Source organism: Mugil cephalus, chromosome 18, assembly GCF_022458985.1.
Source record: "Mugil cephalus isolate CIBA_MC_2020 chromosome 18, CIBA_Mcephalus_1.1, whole genome shotgun sequence".
NCBI lineage: Eukaryota > Metazoa > Chordata > Actinopteri > Mugiliformes > Mugilidae > Mugil > Mugil cephalus.
Window position 1 is genome coordinate 14,429,011 of NC_061787.1, and position 21,681 is coordinate 14,450,691.

Genomic DNA, 21,681 nt, shown 5'->3' on the forward strand with positions numbered 1-21,681 from the left:
TTGGAGTTTCTAATAGTTCTAAGATGTGATCATGAATACATGGAAATTCTTCTCCTGAAGAGATGTCGTTAGCAGATGACCTTAATGAGAAAATATCCTGATTGGCAAGTTTGAAACTCACTTTCACTTTACACTACTTTTAAACAAACATTATGTAGACCGTTTTAGTGCAAAATGAAATGTTGTATTACTCATACAACACAAAGAGCACAGTAGCATGTGAACAGGAGGCTGGGGACATAAACTACCTACATTAGAAAGATTAAGGAAAATGAGTGAAAGAAAACAGTCTGCTCTGGTTGTCAATAATATAATGAAATAACCTATTGCAGGTATGAATTATAAGCTTGCGACCACACACGTGTGTGATGTTTCATCTCCAGACTAGAAAGAAAATAATAAACCCATGACTCCACGGGGAGTCCACAGATGAATTTGAAAATTCTGGGTTAATCTTGAAGCTGGTTAAATCCTGCTTTGTAGTACAGTCCTGTGGAACTTCAAAATAAAAGTCTGTATTTACATTAAGGTCTCAAGGAGCAAACAGCTCCAGGAAAATCTTATCTTGTCTTGTCTTGTCACAAATCGTGATGTAAGAGTTAAAAATGTAGGAAAGTCACGCTTTTTTGGTAAAACACATGCACCTTATATTCAGGCTTACAGTCTCAATTCTTAGCTGGGTTTAAGAGTTGTAATTCTGAGGATTATGAAGTAAGCATTTAAGTTGAAGTTGTTTGTCTGAATGTCTGCTTGTGAATATATGTCTCTGATCATTTCTTCTCAGGCATCATACTGCCCTCTGCTTTCTCTGCCATCCTGCTTTTCTTTGCAAACCTAGAATTAGAGCAATGTAAAAACAAGACTCTATGGAACCATGTGGCATATTTGACCAATGGTTTCCACATAGCAAAGGTCTACTCAAAGGTGCAGAGGGCTAAATACTTGAAAGAGCAAGCAATGCGGATCAAACAAACAAGAGAGCTGGAGGCCCTGCTTAAATTTGCAGAGAACATCAATGCTCAACTCCTAAAAGTAGAGGAAACCAATGTCTTTCAGGAGGAACACATTTCTCAGCTCTATGCAAACCTAAAATCAGAGCAAAGTAAAAAAAAAAAGACTCTCAGGAACCAGGTAGAATATTTGATTAAGGAGCTCCATGGAGCAAGGGTCTAGATAGAGGACCAGGGGCCTAAATATTTTAAAGAGAAATCATTGCGGATAAAACTTCAACAACAAGTTGAACAACTGAAGAAATTGGAGTCCCAGCTCAAACAGCTTGAGACCCAACTCCATAAGGCAGAGGAGACCATTTTCTTGCAGGAAGAACAGGTCTCTCAGCTTTCTTCAAAGCTGGAATCAAAGGAGAATGAAAACAAGTCACTGTGGATCAAGTTAAAGGATTTAACAAACGAGCTTGAAAGAGCAAATGTCCACTCTGAGGAGTACAAAAGTCTGTTCCACAAAGAGAGAGAAAAACATTTGGAAGAAGAGCAGACATTGAGAATAGCATTTTGACATCAAGTTGAACAAACAAGAGAGCTAGAGGCCCAGCTTGAAGATGCCAATGAGATGAATGCTCAACTCCAAAGAGTAGAGGAGATCAGTCTTTTTCAAAAGGAACATGTTTCTCAGCTCTATGCAAACCTAGAATCAGAGCAAAGTAAAAACAAGACTCTCTGGAACCAGGTAGAATATTTGACCGAGGAGCTTCATGGAGCAAAGGTCTACGCAGGAGCAGAAAAGCAATCATTGAGGTAACTGAGCTGCTCTCTGTAACAGCTTCTCATTATGAGAGTTTCAGACAGACGGAATGTTGAAGAAGACGCCCTCCAGCAAGACATGGAGCAGGAGGTTCAACTTTGAGAGGCTTCTGACAGATGGATGGATAGATGGAGGGATGGATGGATGGGTAGCTTTTCTGGTTGGAGTTTGCATGTTCTCCCTGTGTCTGCATGGATTTTCTCTGAGTACTCCGGTTTCCTCCCACCCCAAGATGAGATAAGCTGAAAAAAAAAAACACATAGCGTCGCCTCTGGAACCCAAGTCCTTGAGAGGGGTTAGACTGTCTTCTTTGCTGGAGTTGCTCCGGGTGAGAGGGGGAGGGCCGGGGTGGGATTTTTGCTTGCCCCTAGACTCTCTGCCTACATGTTTAGGTTCTTTTGGATTGATGAAAGGGTTGCTTCCCTGTGCGTTTGGGTCGTTAAACGGGTCCTGACTGTTGTTTGCACTTATGCGCTGAACAGGCTCTAGCACTTTCGTTGTGGTTCGTGGTGCATTCAGGTCTTGAATGACAGAGATGATGGCTGCCACAATCATTGAGTCCAGAGGAGCAGCTGTTGACAACTCTTGTTTATTTAATTTATTTTATTTATTTTCAGGCTTTTTGCAATCCTTACAGAAGAAAAAATACACTTTTGATGCCCTTTTTGAATTTATTTTAGGTATTAAGTCATGGAGCTCAGCTAGGGGAAAACAGAGGTTTTAATCATTGGTCCTGAAGGCAAAGGAAAGAAAACTAAAAGATTTTAAAACATCACAAGTTGTCAAGAATCGGGGTGTTCTTTTTGACTCTGAGTTTGATTTTATTCCGCATTTTAAAAACACCACAGAAAAAAGGTTTTATCATTTTGAGAATATAGCCAGAGTTCACCCATTTCTTTCTTGCTGACACAGAGGTGCTCATGCATGCTTTTACCTCTAGTCATATAGATTATTGCAACGCCCTGCTTTCTGGTGTCCCTAAAAGGATTATTTCACAGCTTCAACTTGTTCAGAGCTTAGCTACACATGTGCTGACGAAGACCAGAACATTTCAGGATTGATTTTAATGTTCTTTTATTAGTTCTCAAGTATCTTGACAGTCTTGGGCCTTCTTATCTGTCTGACTTGCTTTTACTCTATCGACTTTCTCTAGTACTGGCCTTTTAACTGTTCCCAAAGTTAGAACCAAAACCTGTAGCGAAGCAACATTTTATTATTCCAGTCCACACCTATGGAAGAGTCTGACAGAGACCCACTTTTTTAATTTAGTGTCCAACTAAGTCCCTTTTTATTCTTATATTATTACTTATTTATGCTGTTTTATTTAAAAAAAATTGCTCTTGTTGGACTTCTTTTTAGTCTTTTTAGTAACATTTATCTACTTATGTATGTTGATCTTATCGTTTTACCATTTTTGCTCTTGACGCAGAATTTTAAACCTTAAAAAATAAATGAATGGGTTCGAAAAAAAAAAAACGTACAGGTGTCATGAATAGTGAAAATAAACTATCAGGACCAAAATCGTTTTTTGTACCAGGCTGTAAACATGTTTAATAATGCTGTAAAGTTGGGCTTTTTAACATGGGGGTCTACGGGGATTTGTTCACTTTTGTAGCCAGCCTCAAGCGGCCACTCGGTGAACTGCAGCTTTTTGCACTTTAGCATGGGCTTCACTCAGACCTGTAATTCAGGTTACCCGGTATAATACAATATCTCTTTGTAACTGGCAGAACTGCTCCAAGAGCAGTGTGCAGAAATAAATAAATATAAACGCGAATGAGTCCAGTGGAAGTGCGGGCCTGTCATGGATGACTAGGTAATGCGCAGACTCTGTCTTCAAACTGGAAAGATGGCGCCGCCCGTATGAGGAAACCCAATGGAGCACCTGTTACCACATTCTTTTTCTTTTAACTCTTTGAATTTCGAAATCTTTTTCATTCTAACACTCAGAAGACACAATACAAAGGGAGCACGACTGTGTACCGCCAAAAAACAACAACGCCACTGAATACCCACGGTGAAAGTAAAAGGTACGCCTGCAAAACAAACGTTTACATCTACACAGACACGCAGTGAGGTTTAAAAGAAAATAGCGCTATGCTATGTCACCAGACCTGGTTGAAAAGACAGGAAGATACAGTCGACATATTTCACAGAGTAGGGAGGAAGACAGAAAACAGGCCCAGACAAGCAACACTCCTTTTCATCAAACGCATGATGAGAGATGTCGTATGGAAATGTACAAAAGATTCATTGGTGTGTAAAACACCAAGGAATCCACTTTGCTTAAGACCTGAAGCAAAAGGAACATCACATTAAATGGAAGAGTTCTCTTTTCTACCCACTACAGTTCAGCATTTCAGAAACAGTGATTCATTGAATGCATGGGGACTAAAACACTTGGTGAACTGTCTGTTGTGTTTTTCTAAAGGCCAGTTGATTTTTTCTTCAAGAGACCGCTCTGATAAATCAGATACAGTATGAAGTTTTGGGCTTTTGAGTAAGATCCTCTTCAGAGGTGGCATTAATTGTTCGGCAAATGTACCGGCACAGCTGTTATATCAAGAAGCAACAGTAAACAAGTTACTAGGGAACTAAATATTACCTTTCATAATACAACTGATTGGACACTGGCTGGAGGAGGTTTTAATTTAACTTCTGATTAATGGATGGACAGAAGGCCATCGAGATGCTCATGTACAGAAATGCTGTAATTTGGGAATTCGTGGGGTTAAAATATTTACTTATTCTCTTTTTTTTACTGGTTAAATTTTTTGTTTTGTTCCTTTTCATTAGTACAGTGAGCCTTCAGCTGTATCTATTACTGTTTCATTGTATTTGACTCTGTCGCTTTGGAACTGTAACTTTATGGGATAAGCAGCACAACAGTTTCCTGTAAGGATTAATAAAGTATTCTCATTTTCTTTATTCTGATTGTATAGGTGACTGTGCCATAACAGTCAATGTTAAAGTATAGCCTATACTTACAACAACACATTGACTCTAACAATCTGCTATATATGTGTGAGCTTAAAAAGAAGAAGAAGGTAAATCTATTCCAGTGGCATCTTGTGTAGTAGTTTCCAGTTCAATAGCATTACTGAGACTAGGTACGTAGTGGGTTAGTGTATTAGTACATTGTCATACCTCCATTGGCCACAAGGGGGAAGAAAAGCTCACAAATGCTTGAATCATACATAAGACCCCCATCTCCTTTTTTCTTCAAATGTTTTCCCTTTCGGGAAAAACTACCGTTTTGAAAGCATTAGCAGAGACCGCATCCTCTCTGTCACTCATCTGTCGCTCATCTATGCAGACCATTATGTGTTCAAATGTGTGTTTCTGCAGGAGGAAGGTCAGGACCCAGATATGTACTAATGAGCCTGATGAAAGAGGAGGGAATCTGTATGGTGCCAGGAACTTCGAGTCCCCGTGGAGGAACAGTTCATCCATAAGGAGCTGTGCTGTGGACTCGTGTAGCTGGCCTCCCACATTCAGAGATATTACTTACGTGGCACAGAAAATCCAAAAGTGCCAAAAACCTTTCAGAACAGACGTGCTTTAAATGAACACTGTAACTTAAGGCCACCTGCCAATGAGGATTTGATCAGTACAACAGTTCAAATCTTTACTTTCCTTGTGCTAATATTTTCCTTTAATAAGCTTCTGACTAAGGGTCCTAGCATTCCCTCCCCCGACTCCTTTTTACCTAGAGGTATACATATAGGCTATAATACTAGTACCATTTTAAAGATGAATATAATTATGTGAACAAACCGTATGACAGCAAATGTTTTTTGTGTTTACAGAATTATAAGTACAAGACATTTAGTTTTCTATTGTCAAACCAACTGAACTTGTCATGACTGTGTATCAGAGGTTGGTGACTTCTTTACTGTAGGTTTGCAGTGCTTGCACCAAGTCCCATGTGTAAATTTGGTGACATCAGAAGCCAGGCTCAGGGTCAGATAATGGAGTCATCGCTGGAACATGAGACTGACCTGGACTGACTGTGGATGTCTTCCCCTTGTGGTAAATTTGAGCAGTTGCACATATTTCACACTGGCCCACCCATGCCTTTTCTCTTCCTCTTAAATCAAACACTCTTTCACAGCACTTCTTGAATGTCACAGTCTGTTCTGATCCATCTGCCAGGGCAGCACCTGATACACACAGTAAACACTCCTGTACACATTGGTTAAGTGTGTCTGTATGAACCCTAGCCTTGAATTACATCATCAGCTTTGATAACCTATTTAAAGAGTATGCTTATTTAAGTAATATACTTTCAGATGCATCTGACTTACTCTCATTCACACAGAAACAAGCACATGCCACTGTCATGCCTGTTGTATATGGCCTTGGCAACAGTTGTGTGTTAAAAATGGATCCTGTTTATTTTCAGACTCATTTTGACCATGAGCTACAAAGACTCATCCTGTAAGTGTCTCTGATTGTATAAAGCTTTATCTTTTGAATTAGATAAATGGAACAGTTTGTGTTTTTACTGATGCTGCCGAAATACACCTTACATGACACACGAAAGTCACCAGATCATCACGTGCTTGTATGTGAACCGTTTTAGTTTGAGATATCGGATATCTTTCCCAAGCCCTTTCCAAGACATCTGCCCCACTCCCTCTCACACACACACACCTTCAGTGGCTTTCTTTCTCTTACCCAAACAGAAAACTCTTTACATGACAGTGCATATTTGAACTTCCTGCTTTGAACACCAACTTGTTCCTCTGCATTTTTAAATCTAAAAATATATATATGTATAAGGAAGAGGTGGTGGCTATCAACCATTCAACTAGCTGGAGATTCTTTGATACAGGCCTACTACTGTTCAAAACCCTCACATTTATGCCACAACTGATTCCCTGCCTTGTTTTTTAGGACTCTTTTCCTCTTATTATCTTTAATCTTAGCTACTTAAAGTGTTTAAAAAAATTGACCTTGCTATTGGTCAATACGGGACACGTCATGACGTCTCCTGTAGATTCTGCTTGGCCTTGATAACGTCATACCTTGCTCTTATTCTTTGAGTTAATACGTCATAACCATAAGACGAACAGCTTTAAAATAACACATATATTCAGTTTAGCTACTTAGAGTCAAAGAGTCATGGCTTACCTCACAATAACAAAACCAAGTGTACTGTTTTTCCGTAAAGGAGGCCCGCGGTATGTATTTTTATTTATTTATTTATTTTTTCCATAATTTAGTGTAAACTTTTGCATTTTCCAAGTCCCGATAACTATATCAGCCTTGTTTTCAGCCATAGCTAATTTTATTAGCGAATGAAAGGTGAACTAGTGTAGCGTTTTTTTTGTTAAGCTTTGATGTAGACCCAAAATGGAGTGAAAGGGTAAGTAAATATTTGTATTTATATTTGCCATGTGGCTTAAGACGGTTTCGAGAAATACCAGTGTAGTCACAGTCCTTATGTGGATGTGAACTGTCAACTGCGTTTTAGCATGTTGGCCATAATAGCAGCGTTGAAATGTGGATTTGGTTTATAGCTAACGTTATAGCCTCGGTGTTGGCTACTTCTGTCATTAATCACGTTTCGGCGTGATTGGTCCCTGTTTGCTGGTGTTTTAAGTTAGCAATTGCCTGCTATTAAGTTTGTTTCCTGACTTTATTTTTTATTTATGTGCTTATTTTTTCCATTGATCAACTCGCTGACACCGTTGCTAAAGGAAACCAGAATACCTCTGTTACCATGGCAACACGCTTGATCGTTAGCATAACTTAGATGGATTTTAATGATCCGCAAGGGTAATCAATTGGTCACGGTGGCTTAGTTACGCATAAAAACACGCTGAAGAACCACAAGTAAAACTAAAAGAAGATTATGATAAAACTAGGAGTAAAAAATAGCAGAATAAAATAAAAAGTACAGGCAAAGAAATGTAGGCTACATAATTAGCATATGAGCAAATGTACAAGAAATAGGGACGGAAGAATATACACAAGGATGGTCGTAAGATGCAATACTGTACATTAACATTAATTAAATTAGAAAGCATAAAGGTGTGTTGTTGTACAGCTGGATAGAGTTTGGTATGAATGATGGAGAACAGTTTGTCTAGTGTCCTCCTGTCTCTCGCTGAGACAAGTGTCTCCAACTCACTGCCCGGGCTTTCGGATCAATTTCTTTTGCTGCTACAGGCAAATAACCTTACATTTAGACAACTTCTGATTTTGCAAGCTTTTTTTTTTTTTTTAACTGCTGCACGTGAAAGCCTCTCGCAGTGAATATATTTTCCGACAGCCCTTAAAGGCGTCATTTGACACGACGAAGCCGGGAGCGAAGTTTCTGAAGGAATCCAGCCAACCGTGATCCTGAGCGGGCGAAGGCGTGTCTGTGGCCTGAATATGAACACGCCAAGTGGCTCTCACTGTCATTAGGAGCTCAAAGGGGCTGGAGGGAGTGCGAGCACACCACTTCCCTTGCTAAAAGACTGGTGACTACTGATAAACGTTATCTGCTCAGCCACGAACTTCTGATCGTTCTTTTGTATTTGTCATTGATCTGTTTGTTTTGCGTTTCAGATACAACTTCAGTGGTGGAAAACTGCGAACAAAAATGTCCCAACAAGCAGTGAACGGGGTGTCGAGCCGGGGCAAGGTGTTGACTTTGGACAACATGAACCCCTATGTGAAGCGGGTCGAGTACGCGGTCCGTGGTCCCATCGTCCAGCGGGCGGTACAGATCGAGAAGGAGCTGAAAGAGGTAGAGTGAAGTAGCACTGGGCTGCAACGCGCACACTCCTCGGTGTGCATGAACCACACTAAAGTTGAAAAACAGAAAAGGAAAAAAAAAAAAACGTTTAAGAAAGTTTGTGCAAACTTAACACTGATGTGGCACTCGGGAGTGTCTAGGGACAAGTTTTAAAATGTTGTTTATAACATATAGGCATTGAAGGGGATAGTCCCACTTTTCGGATAACATCTGTTTTTACTTAACAAAAACAACCAATGTTGTGCGAACAGTTCATGTGTATGTGTGAGGGAGCTGGAGGCATGGCGAATAGATTATTAACCGTACAGCTGTTGCACAGTTCAACAGCTGGAATATCACTTTACCCAACAGCAGTGTACTGGGAAATATTTGTGTTTTGACTGTTCTGAACACCTGGAAATTACCCTTTTATTTAAACACTGCAAAAAAAAAAAAAAAACATTCAAATGATCTTCTTGGTAGATTTAGGCACAGTGGAGCCATTCTGTTTCATGGAGATATGGTATTTTGTAACCCAGGTGAATAAGGTGACCAAGAGTAGACCAGCTTTAAAAACCCTTGTATGGCGACCATGTTTGGCGTGTTACATTCTGCCTCCAACCGCTCGCATGCTATTTGACAGGAGTAATATTGATCTACCTTACTTCACACGGGTCTTTTAAAAGCTGTAATGCAATCCCCTCGGCTGTTACGTGTTCTGAAGATACCCGTGACAAGCCTGAGGGAACATTTCAATCTTTGAGTACATTTTACTCTCTTTTGGCCTGAGGTGGCTGCAGGGTTCAGAGGATGTGTATATTGCGGAGGGTGGTTACGTAAGATGAGAGGGTGCATTCTCTGTCCTCTTTTGTGTCTCTGGGTTGACCCAGCTCCCTCCTCCACGCTGGGGAGACAGCTCATTGGACTAAGCTGCAGCTGTGAGGCCCACCAACCTCAGAGCCCTTTCTCTGCACAGAGGTTCATTAGAATCGCTTCTGATGAATGTGCTCCACTTCTTGGTAGTTGATTTTTTTATTATTATTAAATCGCCTTATAAAAGCGAAACCACACCAGGTGAATCACTTATTTCCTCAAAGGCCATGCATTTATTAATTTAGTTGTAATTATTAGAATTATGAGAGACGTGTACAAATAAGCACAAGACTGGTTTGAAGGGTTTTCTCTTTTAGCTTTTCACTTTTAACTTAGCTTACTTGTAGCAGTGCTAATGTGAGAGAAAACAATGCGAAGTTTATCCAGGGGCTAGGAGAGTTTGTATGGCTGCAGTAGACATCCACGGGTGTGCTTCCTGTTAAATCTGTGACTGGAACACTTTTGCTGACGGCTCAGCAGATTTTATGCAAGTGTCTGTGTGTGCATGCATGCGCTGGTGTGTTGATGACCCTTATAAATCCTTACTCAGACATCTGGCATGACACTGGCTGCATTGCAGTAAGCTAATTCGGGCCTGGATCTCAGTGGCTGGCAGGTCTGCATTATCTCTGACAATAAAGCAGTTACAATAGAGCAGGAGAATGGGAAAAAGGATCCAGCACGTATACTGTTTCTTTCATATTCCTTCTTCCTTTTCTTGTGCGTGAAGAGCGTGACTGCATTTCGTTAGTTAGACAAATCACATGAGCAAATTAGTGTTTTTGAGTGAGCATCAGTTAGAGCTTAAATTAGTACAATTCCACTTACTGTAGCACAACTGAGTAACAGAACTAATTCGGAAATGCATTTTACATGAAATGTGACTCATGATATTTGTCGGGCAAAACTCTGTTAAGCCTGCTGACCCTTGGGGTGTCGTGGCCTGGCTAGCTGGTCTGTCCAGTCACCGCCTGGTGCTGACTGAGCAGGGGAACACAGCGCTGTGCCGGGGAACTAACTGGCTCCTGTTTTACCAAGAGAACAGCAGCCTCTTTGTTGCTCGAGAATAAGGAAAGGATCAGGACTAAAGAGAGAACGTGCTTCATGCAGTTACTTGGAATTCAAACACGCTCTTATTTGATTTAATTCTAGCCCAAAGAACCTTGGAGAGCTTCCTCTAGCCATCAGTCAAGGACACACAAATAACAGTGTTGACTCAGTCAAAAGTAAAACTCTCCAAGTGCCCTTGGAGGCACTTTGCTTAACATTTTATCATGTACTTTTGTAGAAACAGTGGGACAGACAGAGAGCTGAAAAACGAGGTTAGGCAACATCCACGATAACTGGTTGGTCTGGGTAGTAGAAATGTAATACTATCCCAAAGTTCGCATTCATTCAGCGTGGAACACTTTATATAGTAGTAATAGGCTTAGATGTATGTTTAGGTAACTAAACTGAGCTTCTGTTAGTTTTACTCAGAAACTAGGTATGAGATCTGCCTTGACATGTTTACATGTACAGCCCTGAAAACACCTCAGGCAGAATCCAGTCAGAGGAGCACACAACAAAAATTAAAACAAGCTCCTAAGATTTTTTTTAGGTAACGGTTTGTGAAAGTCTATTGAAAAATCAGTAAATGGTTATTTAAATAATGTTATTAAAATCCAAAAGGTCCTTGTAGTTATCAAAGTCTCTATTTAGGTCTTTTGGTCGGCTGTAACGTAACAGGAGGTGACATATATTGTCACATAAACTCATGTCATAAGCAGCAACAGGTGCAGCATGTGGCAACAAACAGACGTACTGGCACCAGACCAGAGTTTGCATGATTCAGTTAAGTCAGACATGAAGAGGGCTTTGAAGACTGGATGAAGACAAACAGTGAGTGGACAGAAAGGAGTTCGATGAGGGGAAAAATGCAAAAATTCAAGCTACTTCTGTCATTCCAGCACTTTTTCATTAATAGGAAGAGGGGTTTGCGTCTCCGTGGGTCCCAGCAGTGTCATCTCTTCCCAGGCCAGCTCTTCTGTACCACAGGCCAAACCAGTCTGTGTGCCAGGGTCTTTGTAATAGAAAAAGGTGCTAATGAGAAAGGATACGTGTGTGGGTGTTGGCAGGACCAAGGGGTCAGTGGGAACTGATTTACATTCTGAACCTATCAGGTTGCAACAACACAATAGGTCCTTTTTACGTGTGCAGACACATCGTGTTTGATTAACAGCTGCCACTAAAAGTCATGATGTTCTTCCTGGTTCCCCACCTTGCATTTGTATTTTATGATCCGAATAAAACTAATTCCTTGTTCTTTGTCCTTTCAGGGTGTCAAGAAACCTTTCTCAGAAGTCATCAGGGCTAACATCGGTGACGCCCATGCCATGGGCCAGAAACCAATCACATTCCTCAGACAGGTTAGACCGTCTGGCCTCAAGTATTTGAGACGTTGTTTGGCACATATAATTAATTATAATTAAGCAACTTAAGTCCAGATATTTGGTCTGTTGTCTTTACAGAAGACTAAATGTGTCACAATTCCTCTTAATGTCCTATACAGGTCCTGGCTCTGTGTGCTTACCCTGAACTCCTGGAAGACAGCAAGTTTCCAGAGGATGCCAAAGCACGAGCGCGCAATATTCTTGGGGCCTGCGGAGGCGGCAGCATAGGTCAGGCAACTCCCCCTCTCTCCACTAATCACATTGAAAACCCCTTCTTCTTCCAGTTCACACGTCACTATCGTCAACCTCTATTTGTCTGGTCATTAATAATTAATTTGGACCGGCTGGGACACTATTTGAGGAAAAAAAAAAACACTGTCAACTGATCTATGCGACGTCGGGTTTAAATCAAGTTCACCGTTGTGTGTTCTAGGGGCATACAGTGCCAGCCAGGGGATTGAGTACGTACGCAAGAATGTGGCAAACTACATAAAGAACAGAGACGGTGGCATCCACTCAGACCCCGACAACATCTACCTCTCCACTGGGGCCAGTGACGCCATTGTGGTGCGTATTGCTCTCCTTATTATCTCTGCCAAGTTGTTCAACACCAGTGACACACTTTCGTTGCGACACTTTGAGCATGTTCTCAATTTAACTCTCGTTAATCATAGACTTGGCTGCACTTTGCACGTTTATGACTTCACTGTAGCCAGAGACCTTTGTCACCGTCACTTTTATGTAACCAGAACAGCTGGAAGATGGACTCAACTATTGCACTACAAGTTCCTGCTACTGCAGAGTGTACTTTGATTATACAGTGTGTACACATTGGTGCCCCCCCCCCCCAATCTCTGCATAACATAAATATATTTTCCAAAATTGAGCCAATCCCACTCCTCTTCCTACAGACAATGCTGAAGCTGCTGGTGTGCGGAGAAGGTCGTGACCGCACAGGAGTGATGATTTCCATCCCCCAGTACCCTCTGTACTCGGCTGCTCTTTCAGAACTTGGTGCTGTGCAGATCAGTTACTACCTGGACGAGGACAAGTGCTGGAGTCTGGATGTTGCTGAGCTCAAGAGATCGCTGAACGCAGCGAGGCAGCACTGCAATCCTCGCGTCCTCTGCATCATCAACCCTGGAAACCCCACTGGTATGCTTGGTGTATTTTTGAGAAATTAACTGATTGCTATCCGTTTCTATCTGAAAAGAAAAAAAAATAAATCAGTGTAAAATAAAATGGACAGAAGCTCGAATGTATTTTGAACTCCTCCGTTTGTCTTTACACATCTCCTTTAATCATCCCACTCTCTGTCCTGTGTCCTAGGTCAGGTCCAGAGCAGGCAGTGCATTGAAGATGTGATCCGATTTGCCAAAGAGGAGCGTCTCTTCCTCATGGCTGATGAAGTAATTCACAAATATCATTTCCTCCATTCACTCTCAGTTCTGTGTTGCAAAGAAAAAAAATCACTCATTATTCACAATAATGCAAACATGAAAATCTTACCACAGACTTAATACAGACTGAAACCATTTATGCATAGACACGGAGCAGAACAGACCCCAGTCATGTGAGTTTCAGTTTTTTAAGAAAAACCTAAAATCTCCTCCAGTCAACACTGAAGAAGAAAATATCTTCAACAAACCCTACATGTGTAGTTGTCTCTTTATATTAAATGTTACTGATTTAAAAATAATAATGCAGTCATCTTAAGATTAAGACTTTAATTTATCCCACTGTGGGAAAATTTGCCATGATGCAGCAGCATATGGTTAAGGTTATGGTGCACAAGAGAAGGAAAAGTAAAACACCAAATAAATACAAAAATAACACATTACATAAAACTCACTAACTCATTATATAAGTATAAACCGAACACAATACACTGTTGGCAATATGCATGAACCTACTACTACACATTTCAGTTAATTTGGATGTAATTTGCATGTGTACAGTGTTTTTATGGATAAAATAATAAATGTTTTTGATGGGGTCCTCTGTATTGAAGCTGTCTTTCTGCTGTAGGTCTACCAGGACAACGTCTACGCAGAAGGCTGCAAGTTCCACTCTTTTAAGAAAGTGCTGTTTGAGATGGGACCAGAGTATTCCAGTACAGTTGAGATGGCCTCATTCCACTCCACCTCCAAATGCTACATGGGAGAGTGAGTAGTGTGCATGAAACACACAGTCATTCATTTATATGTTTCCACTCAAAGAGTTTTTAAGTTAGTACAGTGCCAAGGAGTTGTTTATGTAGGAGTCCATGTCTGTGTCACAGTGACACACCTGCATAGTTAAATATTATTTCTACTCAGCTTTAAGCACTTTTTACCCATGTGTGGAAGGTGTCGTTGGTCATGAAAATGGTCAAGAAAATTAGCAAATGCACCGACAAAACCCAGGGAAGTAAAACTCCCCAAGCTAACGAGCACGGATATAAACTAGTCTGGATTTACTTCTCTTTTGGCCCCAAGATGTTTGTTTTCTCGTCAAGCGAAACAAGAAAAATAAACCTTGGGATTGCCACCGGGTTCTGACGTGTACATCACCTTCAGTAGGAGTGAACTTTGTATTTGCTTTGGCAGGTGTGGATTCCGTGGAGGCTACATGGAGGTGATCAACATGGACCCACAGGTCAAGGCCCAACTCACCAAACTGGTGTCGGTGCGCCTGTGTCCCCCCGTGCCCGGACAGGCTCTCCTGGACCTCGTGGTGAACCCCCCAAACACCGAGGAGCCCTCGTACACCACCTTTATGAAGGTATGAAAAGCACACTCACGTCGCCAGGTTAAACACACACACACACCCTGGAAATCTTCTGAGTGTGAGCAAATAGAGTTCACTTATGTCAACACTCATAAGCACCACATCATATAATCTGTGCACACAAAGCCTGTATTGAACACTCTACAGTCCTCACACAGCACCCAGTCAGTTATAAATAATCGGCTTGTGAATCCTGTAATCTGCTAAAAAATCCTGCTATGTGTGCTAAATCAGGCTATGTGCTTTTTGGTGCTATTTGATAGATTCTAACACATACTTTGGTCAAGAAAAGGGGTTTCAGGTTTGTAAAGAGTGTCATGTATAATGCATGCTGCTGTAATGTGTGTAGCCTGGGTCCATTGAACCCACAGGTAGGTGGAAGCACTGTGTGGTAGAGAGGAATCCATTATGTTGATGGTCATTTGTGTGTTCATAGGTAATGTGAGTCTCTGGTTCTAGGGACATTTGTAGTTGGAACTGCATGTTTCAGGAGTTTGGACAAATAAAATCCTCAATTAATGTTGAGCATTTTTATTATGTTTAAATGTTTCAGCATAATGCACCTTCCCTTGCAGCTGTAATAATTTAGATGATAGTGACTTTATAATGGCAATCAAGCCTATGTTATCGGATAAAAAGAGAATAAAGTACAACCTATATTTACAACAACACATTGACTTTCATCCTCTGCTTTTGTATGTGTGAACATAAAAAAGGAGCATTCTAGTGGCACCTTGTGATGTATTTTCTACAGAGTTCAAATAAAGGGTCGGTGTAGGAGCACATTGTCATGCCTCCATTGGTCACAAGGGGGAAGAAAAGCTAACAAATGCTTGGATGATCACTTCAGAGTCTGGGGCGTCTGAATTCAAACCACAGACAAGACCCCTGTCTCATTATAAATGTTTCTTAAACTGCAGTTTTCATTTCTGACAAAGTTCTGGCACAGTGTCCCATATCTGTCTCATAAAGAAGAAGTATTTCTCAGGTATTTGTCATAACATTAACATGACCACTGAAATTCTATTGCAGGACATAACAGGGTTACATGGACATGTATATTCATTATTGGACTTAAATGTTACACACATGCCTGTGTAGATATTTTTATTTTTTTTTATCATGCACAGGGACCTTTGACTGTATAAACAGTTGGACAGCCATTTCCTATGTGAAGTCACCTTTAGGTTTCCTGAAGAGCAGATATGAAGCTTGAGTAACATCAGCTTTCACTGTCTTTGTGCCACATGACTCTGCCTCAGCTAATTCTAAAGTGGTGCATGAACTGAGTTATGGTGGGCAGGTGACTCCTCGGGCTCCACCTGTGACATAAAGTACTGAACTTTAAGACTTCATATAAGTTGATGATATGTTAAAATATAATGGGTACGTTATACAAAGATTCACACCGTACAGTTGTCAGGAAGTGGGATATTTTCGATAGTTTTTTTGTACAAAGATTCTTCCTTCTTTCTTTCTGATGTCTCTTTCTGATAAGTGTAACACTGAGGTCTGTGAGGATTGACTCCCTTTTGGAGATAGCCGTTAGTTTCTGGCACTTCCTCAGCTCTGCAGCTAGCTGGTTGAGTGTGACACACAGAGTTTATTTCATGACCGATTCATGCGACTGTTCCACCCATCTGACAGTTTTCATGTTTGCTTTCCTTCCAGGAAAAGAACGCCGTCTTGAAAGCTTTGGCAGACAAGGCCACGCTGACGGAGCAGATGTTCAACAAAGTACCTGGTATTAAATGTAACCCAGTCCAGGGAGCCATGTACACCTTCCCTCGCATCACTCTACCTCAGAAGGCCATCGACAAAGCTAAGGTCTGCCCAATACACACCCTGCATCCTCTTACTGTACGTATTCATCTGTGAAGAACATCACATGTTGAAGTATTTGTTCCTGCAGGAGGAGGGCCAGGTCCCAGATATGTACTACTGCATGAGGCTGTTGGAAGAGGAGGGAATCTGTCTGGTGCCAGGAAGTGGCTTCGGCCAGAGAGAGGGAACCTTCCACTTCAGGTTAGTGCTGCTAAACTGGCAGACTCAGACTTCTTAATTTAATTTTAGCATTATGATACAATAAACATGTAGCCATTTTAAAACTTAATTGTTATTCAGTTTCTTAACATGTAGAAACAGAATTGTAGTTGAAGCAAAATTACTGTCTTAACACACAACATCCTCCTCCATCCAGGATGACCATCTTGCCCCCGGCTGAAAAGCTCAAGGTGGTGCTGCAGAAGATCAGCGAGTTCCACTTACGATTTACACAGGAGTTTTCCTAACAATCCTCCACCTTCTGAATGTATCTCGACAACCAACTTGTTCAGTGCCAGTATATTTCAGTGAACGAGGCAGCAGCCTTCTGCAGTACCGATCTATCACCTCAAGGACTGTGTTAAACATTAGATCAGGTTTTGTTTAGCATCAGAATTCAGTTAATTTCTTAAGACAGACTTCCTGTTCCTAGGGACATACAGTTTGTGAAGTTGTAAAGATTGTCACTCCATGATGCACTTTCTTAAAGTATGACCTGGTCAGGGTTTGTCTAAAAAGATGTCTTAGTGCTTTATCAGTAGTGTCAGATCTTTCATCTTATTACAGATGCTACAGGTGTCAAGGTGAATACAGCCAAATGGTTAACGGTTAATGGTTAACATGTTAGAAGTTTACTTGCTAAATCTTTGCACCATGTTGACAGATGTCGTCTGATATGTGTGTAGCCATTTGTATGATTTTTAAATTGTTCTTAAATGTGATTAAAACTAATACTTATTTTATGAACTTTATTCACTACTGATTCTTCTTTCTGACTTTAATTTACCAAAACAACGAGTCACGTTCGAGTGCTGGCCCACGAAGCTGCCATCATTTTCAGTTTTATTTAAAAATTCTTCAACAGTGCTTACATGCTTTTAGAAACAGAAGAAAGCTGAATCTCTTGGAATGAACAGAAACTAAAATGATGATTGAATCTCATAATCATCACTGCAAGTCAGTAACACCCTTTATCATCCTCTGCGTTCCCTTCACCTCCCCAGAGGCCTCCCTCAGCGTCCCCTAAGGCTCCGCCCACACATAAGAGTAAGAGTTCTTGGCTACGTGCCGAGAGACGGTTTCAAAGTTCGTCTCTCTTCTGTGATAGCTTTGTGGCGTGCTTTTCCAAAAACTTGCTGAGCCCTTCTACTGTTCTGTCTCCGCCTTCCAACTTTACGGGGCTCTGCTTGCTGTTGCTTGGGGCAAAGTATATTGTGGGGAAGCCTTCCACTTTGTAGCTCTCGTTTGGCACGTCGTTGGCTGTGGTGTCCATCTTGGCGATCACCAGGTTCTTCTCACCCTTGTACTTTTTGGCCAGAGCCAAATAGTCGGGCTCCAGTTTCTTACAGTGGCCGCACCACGGAGCGTAAAACTCGATCAGGACGTCCTTCTGGGTGTCCATGACGATCTCGTCGAAGGTCTTTCCCACCACAACCTTAACTGGTCCTTTGTTGTTTTTTGGCACTGGCTGGGATTTGATGACGGGTTTGAGCTTTCCTGTGAACAAGAGTCACGAAATAAATTCAGAACAAATATCCAAAATCACTTCATGCACTAAAACAAACACAAACTCACTCACCTTTCTTGAAAGCCACAACAAAGTCTCTCAGCACCTCTGAGTCAAACTCCTCAGGCTCCATGGCAAACTTTTTGCCTCCGTCTGCCATAATCCCCACGTTCACTTCCTCTCCGCTCTCACTCAGGCCCAGGCTCTTCAGCTCCTCCGCATAATCCTCCTCGTCAGCGATGGCAAACGTGTACTCTGGGAAGTCCTTGGCCACCTCGAGTACCTTAGACCTCCAGAACTGCGTAGCTGAAATGACAAGAGGTTTGTTATACCAAAAGGCGTCCTCCAAAGACGATGGGTTGTTGTTCACAGTACTTGCAGATGTGAGTATGTGAGCTTCTTTTATAATCAATTCAGTAACAATGTGACCAGGTATATAAAAAATAAAGTAAAATGAATGAGCAAAAGCTAATCCAAACCCAGAATTAAACATATCAGCATTAGACAGTAGATCACTAGGTCTAACAGTTGAACTCACCTTTCCTGTAGTCAAAGCTGAAGTCAACTCCATAATACACAACCACCAGGGGTCGTTTGGCGTAGCGTTTAGCATCATTGCTTGGCTTCCTGTGTCCCACCAGAGGAATGGCATGTTTTTTGAAGAACTCTTGCACTTCTGATACCGGTGTAGAATCCTGTGTGATCAATTAACAAACGCATCTCAAGTTCAAATGGGACACTTTGTTTTTTTTTAAGCCGACTAATGCAGCGTATGCAACTGAAAATGCCTGTTGCTGAGTGGAGCATGTACATTGCAAATGTATTTTTAAACCGATACTTCAAGAGAAAGAAAGAGCAGCTGTTTGAGGGTCTGTTGAGTTTCATACCTGGTGAAACCAATTCAAATTCAACTGAAACCCGCTTTAAGAAACGTTGAAATAAAAAGAGTACCTTGACTGCCAATGTGTGAGACGATGGCTCATGCTTGGAGCGGAACTTTTCAGGATGAACAAGGACAATCTGGCCGGGAGAAGCTTTGAGCAGCTTGGCCACTTCAGCGCTGAAGGAGTGACGGAAGGTGAAGTCTTCCCTCAGAGCATTACCTGCCAGACGAACACCAGTGAGAATCGCACCCATGTGTTGACAGTCATTTCAGGACTGACAGTATGTGCACTCACAATGACATTTAAGAACTGTTATGTTTCAGAAAATAATCATACAAGTGAAGTCACTGCATACTGTCAAGGCATGCGGTAACCACAATGCATAACTACTTACAGGCCTCGATGTAAATCTCATAGCCTGCGTCCTGCTCGCCAGAAAACACACCAACGATGACGGCATCATCACCATCCTTGATGAGCTCTTGCACCTGCTTCGCTGCCTGGACCTGTTTGGAAGGAGGTCCTGCCTGCTCACTCATGTGCTCAACAATACCTAAAAACAAAGACAGGCGTCAGCGGTGATGGAGAACAGTAAGTGTGCACACAGACCCAAGCAGACACGAAAATCCGAGTCACCACCTACCATACTTTTCTCTGGGCCCATTGTAGTCAAACACCTTGCCCCTCCTGAAGATCTTGAGGGTGGGATAGCCGGTGACGTCGAAGCGTGAGGCGATCTCGCCCTCCACTGTGGCGTCCACCTTGGCCAGAGGAATGGGAGGCGAGCGCTGGCTCAGCTCCTTGGCTGCCTTCTCGTACTCTGGAGCCAAACGCTTACAGTGTCCGCACCTGGAGGTCGATTATGAAATAAAAAACAAATAGGAAATCGGTGCAAGGCAGGATTTCGGTGCCACCGAATTTTTCATCACCGCCCCCTTAGCTCTACTAATGCCACACGTGACGTCATGTCAGTTTTTCACCTGGATAGAAGTGAGCCTTCAAAATGCTTAGAGCGAATACCCATCCCGACATGTGACTCACCATGGAGCATAAAACTCCACCAGGATGATGTCGGCATTATTGACGGTGTCATCAAAGTTGTCCTTGGTCAGCACCAGTGTTGCCTCAGGAGGGGGCTTCCAGTCTGGCTGAGCCACTTCTTTCACTCGCTCCACCATGGCTGCAACGCACAAATGCTCATCACATTAATGACAGTTACTTTATTTATCCCGAGGGAAGTTTGTGGTGTCCAGTATCTTCATTCATTTTCAAACAAATGAACCGTTCCTACCCTTCTCTGTTCTCTCTCCGTCATATTCCACAGGCTCCCCTTTTTTCAGGATCTTGATGGTGGGATATCCCGACACTTCGAACCTGCTCGCCAAAACGGTAGCTACTGTTGCATCCACTTTGGCCACAGGTACAGGAGGGTCATTCTCCTTGAGAGTCTGAGCAATTTTTTCATACTCCGGGGCAAACTGTTTGCAGTGGCCACACCTAAAAAATAATAAAAAGAAAAAGCAAACACAAATATACTGAAAAGGTCTGTCTGGATTGGAGACTTTAAAGAAAGAAAGAAAGAAAGAAAGGAAGGAAGGAAGAAATCTCAGTTTCCTCTGTATTTACTGCTTTAAGTTTTGATTATAGAATCTTAAAACGAACCCATATGGATCGTGAGGACGTCTAAAATGAGATAAAACTTACCATGGAGCATAAAACTCGACCAGAACCGTGTCTTTCCCCTCCATGAACGTGTCAAAGTTGTTGTCATTGAGAACCAGCACCCCGTTCTCCTCTTTCACCTCTGTGTCATCTTCTTCTTCATCATCATCAACTTCATCATCTCCCTCTTCATCGTCACTCTCCTCCTTGTTTTCTTCAACATCTTACATCAGACAAGGATATAAAAGAAAGGGGTACACACTCATTTTAGTAAGGGGGGAAAACAAAGACAATGTTAAGCTGCCACCAGGAGGATGCTTGTCTGGACCGGACATGCAGCAACGAGGCTGCTCACTGGTGATGTATCATTAAAATCACAACTTTAATCAAGGTTTCGGATGCACATCACGTAATTGCTGACAATGCGTGTAAGGGTCTGAGTGTGTGCTGCAGCTCTGTTGACATTACCTGCGCTGTCCCGTTAGCTAGCATGCTAACACAACTGTCAGGGTAGCGGCAACGGTGACATAGCAACGGTGACCTGACAAGCTACAACGCCGTTTGGCTTAAATGCAGAACTGCAAAAACCACTTACCGTCTTCACATCTGCTCACGGTCGCAAAGTGCGCAACCCCGAGCAGCACAATCAGCAGCAAAGCAATCTTCCTCATTGTCCACAAGCGGCGCGGCCCCTCGGTCAAAGACGTGCTGCTCCAAGAAAAAAACGGCTAATTAACTTAGCTAATGACGCTGATGAATATCATCAAAACGCGAACCCGGACCCGCAGCTCGGATCAATACTGACAAGTGGCCGTGCAACACTTGCGGTTCGTGGTTTTTCATACAAAACTAAGTGAAGTCAGGCACGCCGCCTCCTCCGCCTGGAACTTGTCTGACTTGCCACGTCGTGATTGGCTCCTGTCGTCGGGCTCTCCTCCAATCACAGGCCGCCACTCCACTCCTGAGTCTGTAACGTTGAGGGACGCTATTGGTCGCTTCTGTTCATCGTTTCCCTCTCGG

General features: G+C 42.1%; 2 protein-coding genes across 4 annotated transcripts; one reads left to right on the forward strand and one right to left on the reverse strand.

The window, feature by feature from the left end:
• The first annotated feature begins 5,774 nt into the window (after positions 1–5,774).
• Positions 5,775–17,355, forward strand: LOC124995430 (alanine aminotransferase 2-like). Of its 2 annotated transcripts, none has more exons than XM_047567780.1 (12): positions 5,775–5,793; positions 8,323–8,503; positions 11,683–11,772; positions 11,916–12,024; positions 12,230–12,363; positions 12,708–12,951; positions 13,126–13,205; positions 13,825–13,961; positions 14,385–14,559; positions 16,237–16,392; positions 16,478–16,590; positions 16,766–17,355. In XM_047567780.1, exons 2-12 carry the CDS (start codon positions 8,357–8,359, stop codon positions 16,854–16,856), a joined length of 1,476 nt encoding a protein of 491 aa, XP_047423736.1. In that variant the 5' UTR covers positions 5,775–5,793; positions 8,323–8,356; the 3' UTR covers positions 16,857–17,355. The 2 variants fall into 2 exon arrangements, with proteins under 2 accessions (XP_047423736.1, XP_047423735.1); XM_047567779.1 differs by lacking the exon at positions 5,775–5,793 and adding an exon at positions 8,065–8,234.
• Positions 17,356–17,412: 57 nt separating this feature from the next.
• On the reverse strand, positions 17,413–21,563 carry pdia4 (protein disulfide isomerase family A, member 4). Of its 2 annotated transcripts, XM_047567777.1 has the most exons (10): positions 21,257–21,563; positions 20,704–20,884; positions 20,291–20,496; positions 20,041–20,179; positions 19,643–19,848; positions 19,394–19,552; positions 19,067–19,218; positions 18,654–18,810; positions 18,188–18,421; positions 17,413–18,105 (listed from the first exon to the last, which is right to left on the reverse strand). In XM_047567777.1, the coding sequence occupies exons 1-10, from the start codon at positions 21,330–21,332 to the stop codon at positions 17,690–17,692; spliced, it is 1,926 nt and encodes a 641-aa protein (XP_047423733.1). In that variant the 5' UTR covers positions 21,333–21,563; the 3' UTR covers positions 17,413–17,689. The 2 variants fall into 2 exon arrangements, with proteins under 2 accessions (XP_047423733.1, XP_047423734.1); XM_047567778.1 differs by lacking the exons at positions 20,041–20,179; positions 20,291–20,496.
• Between the last annotated feature and the right edge of the window lie 118 nt (positions 21,564–21,681).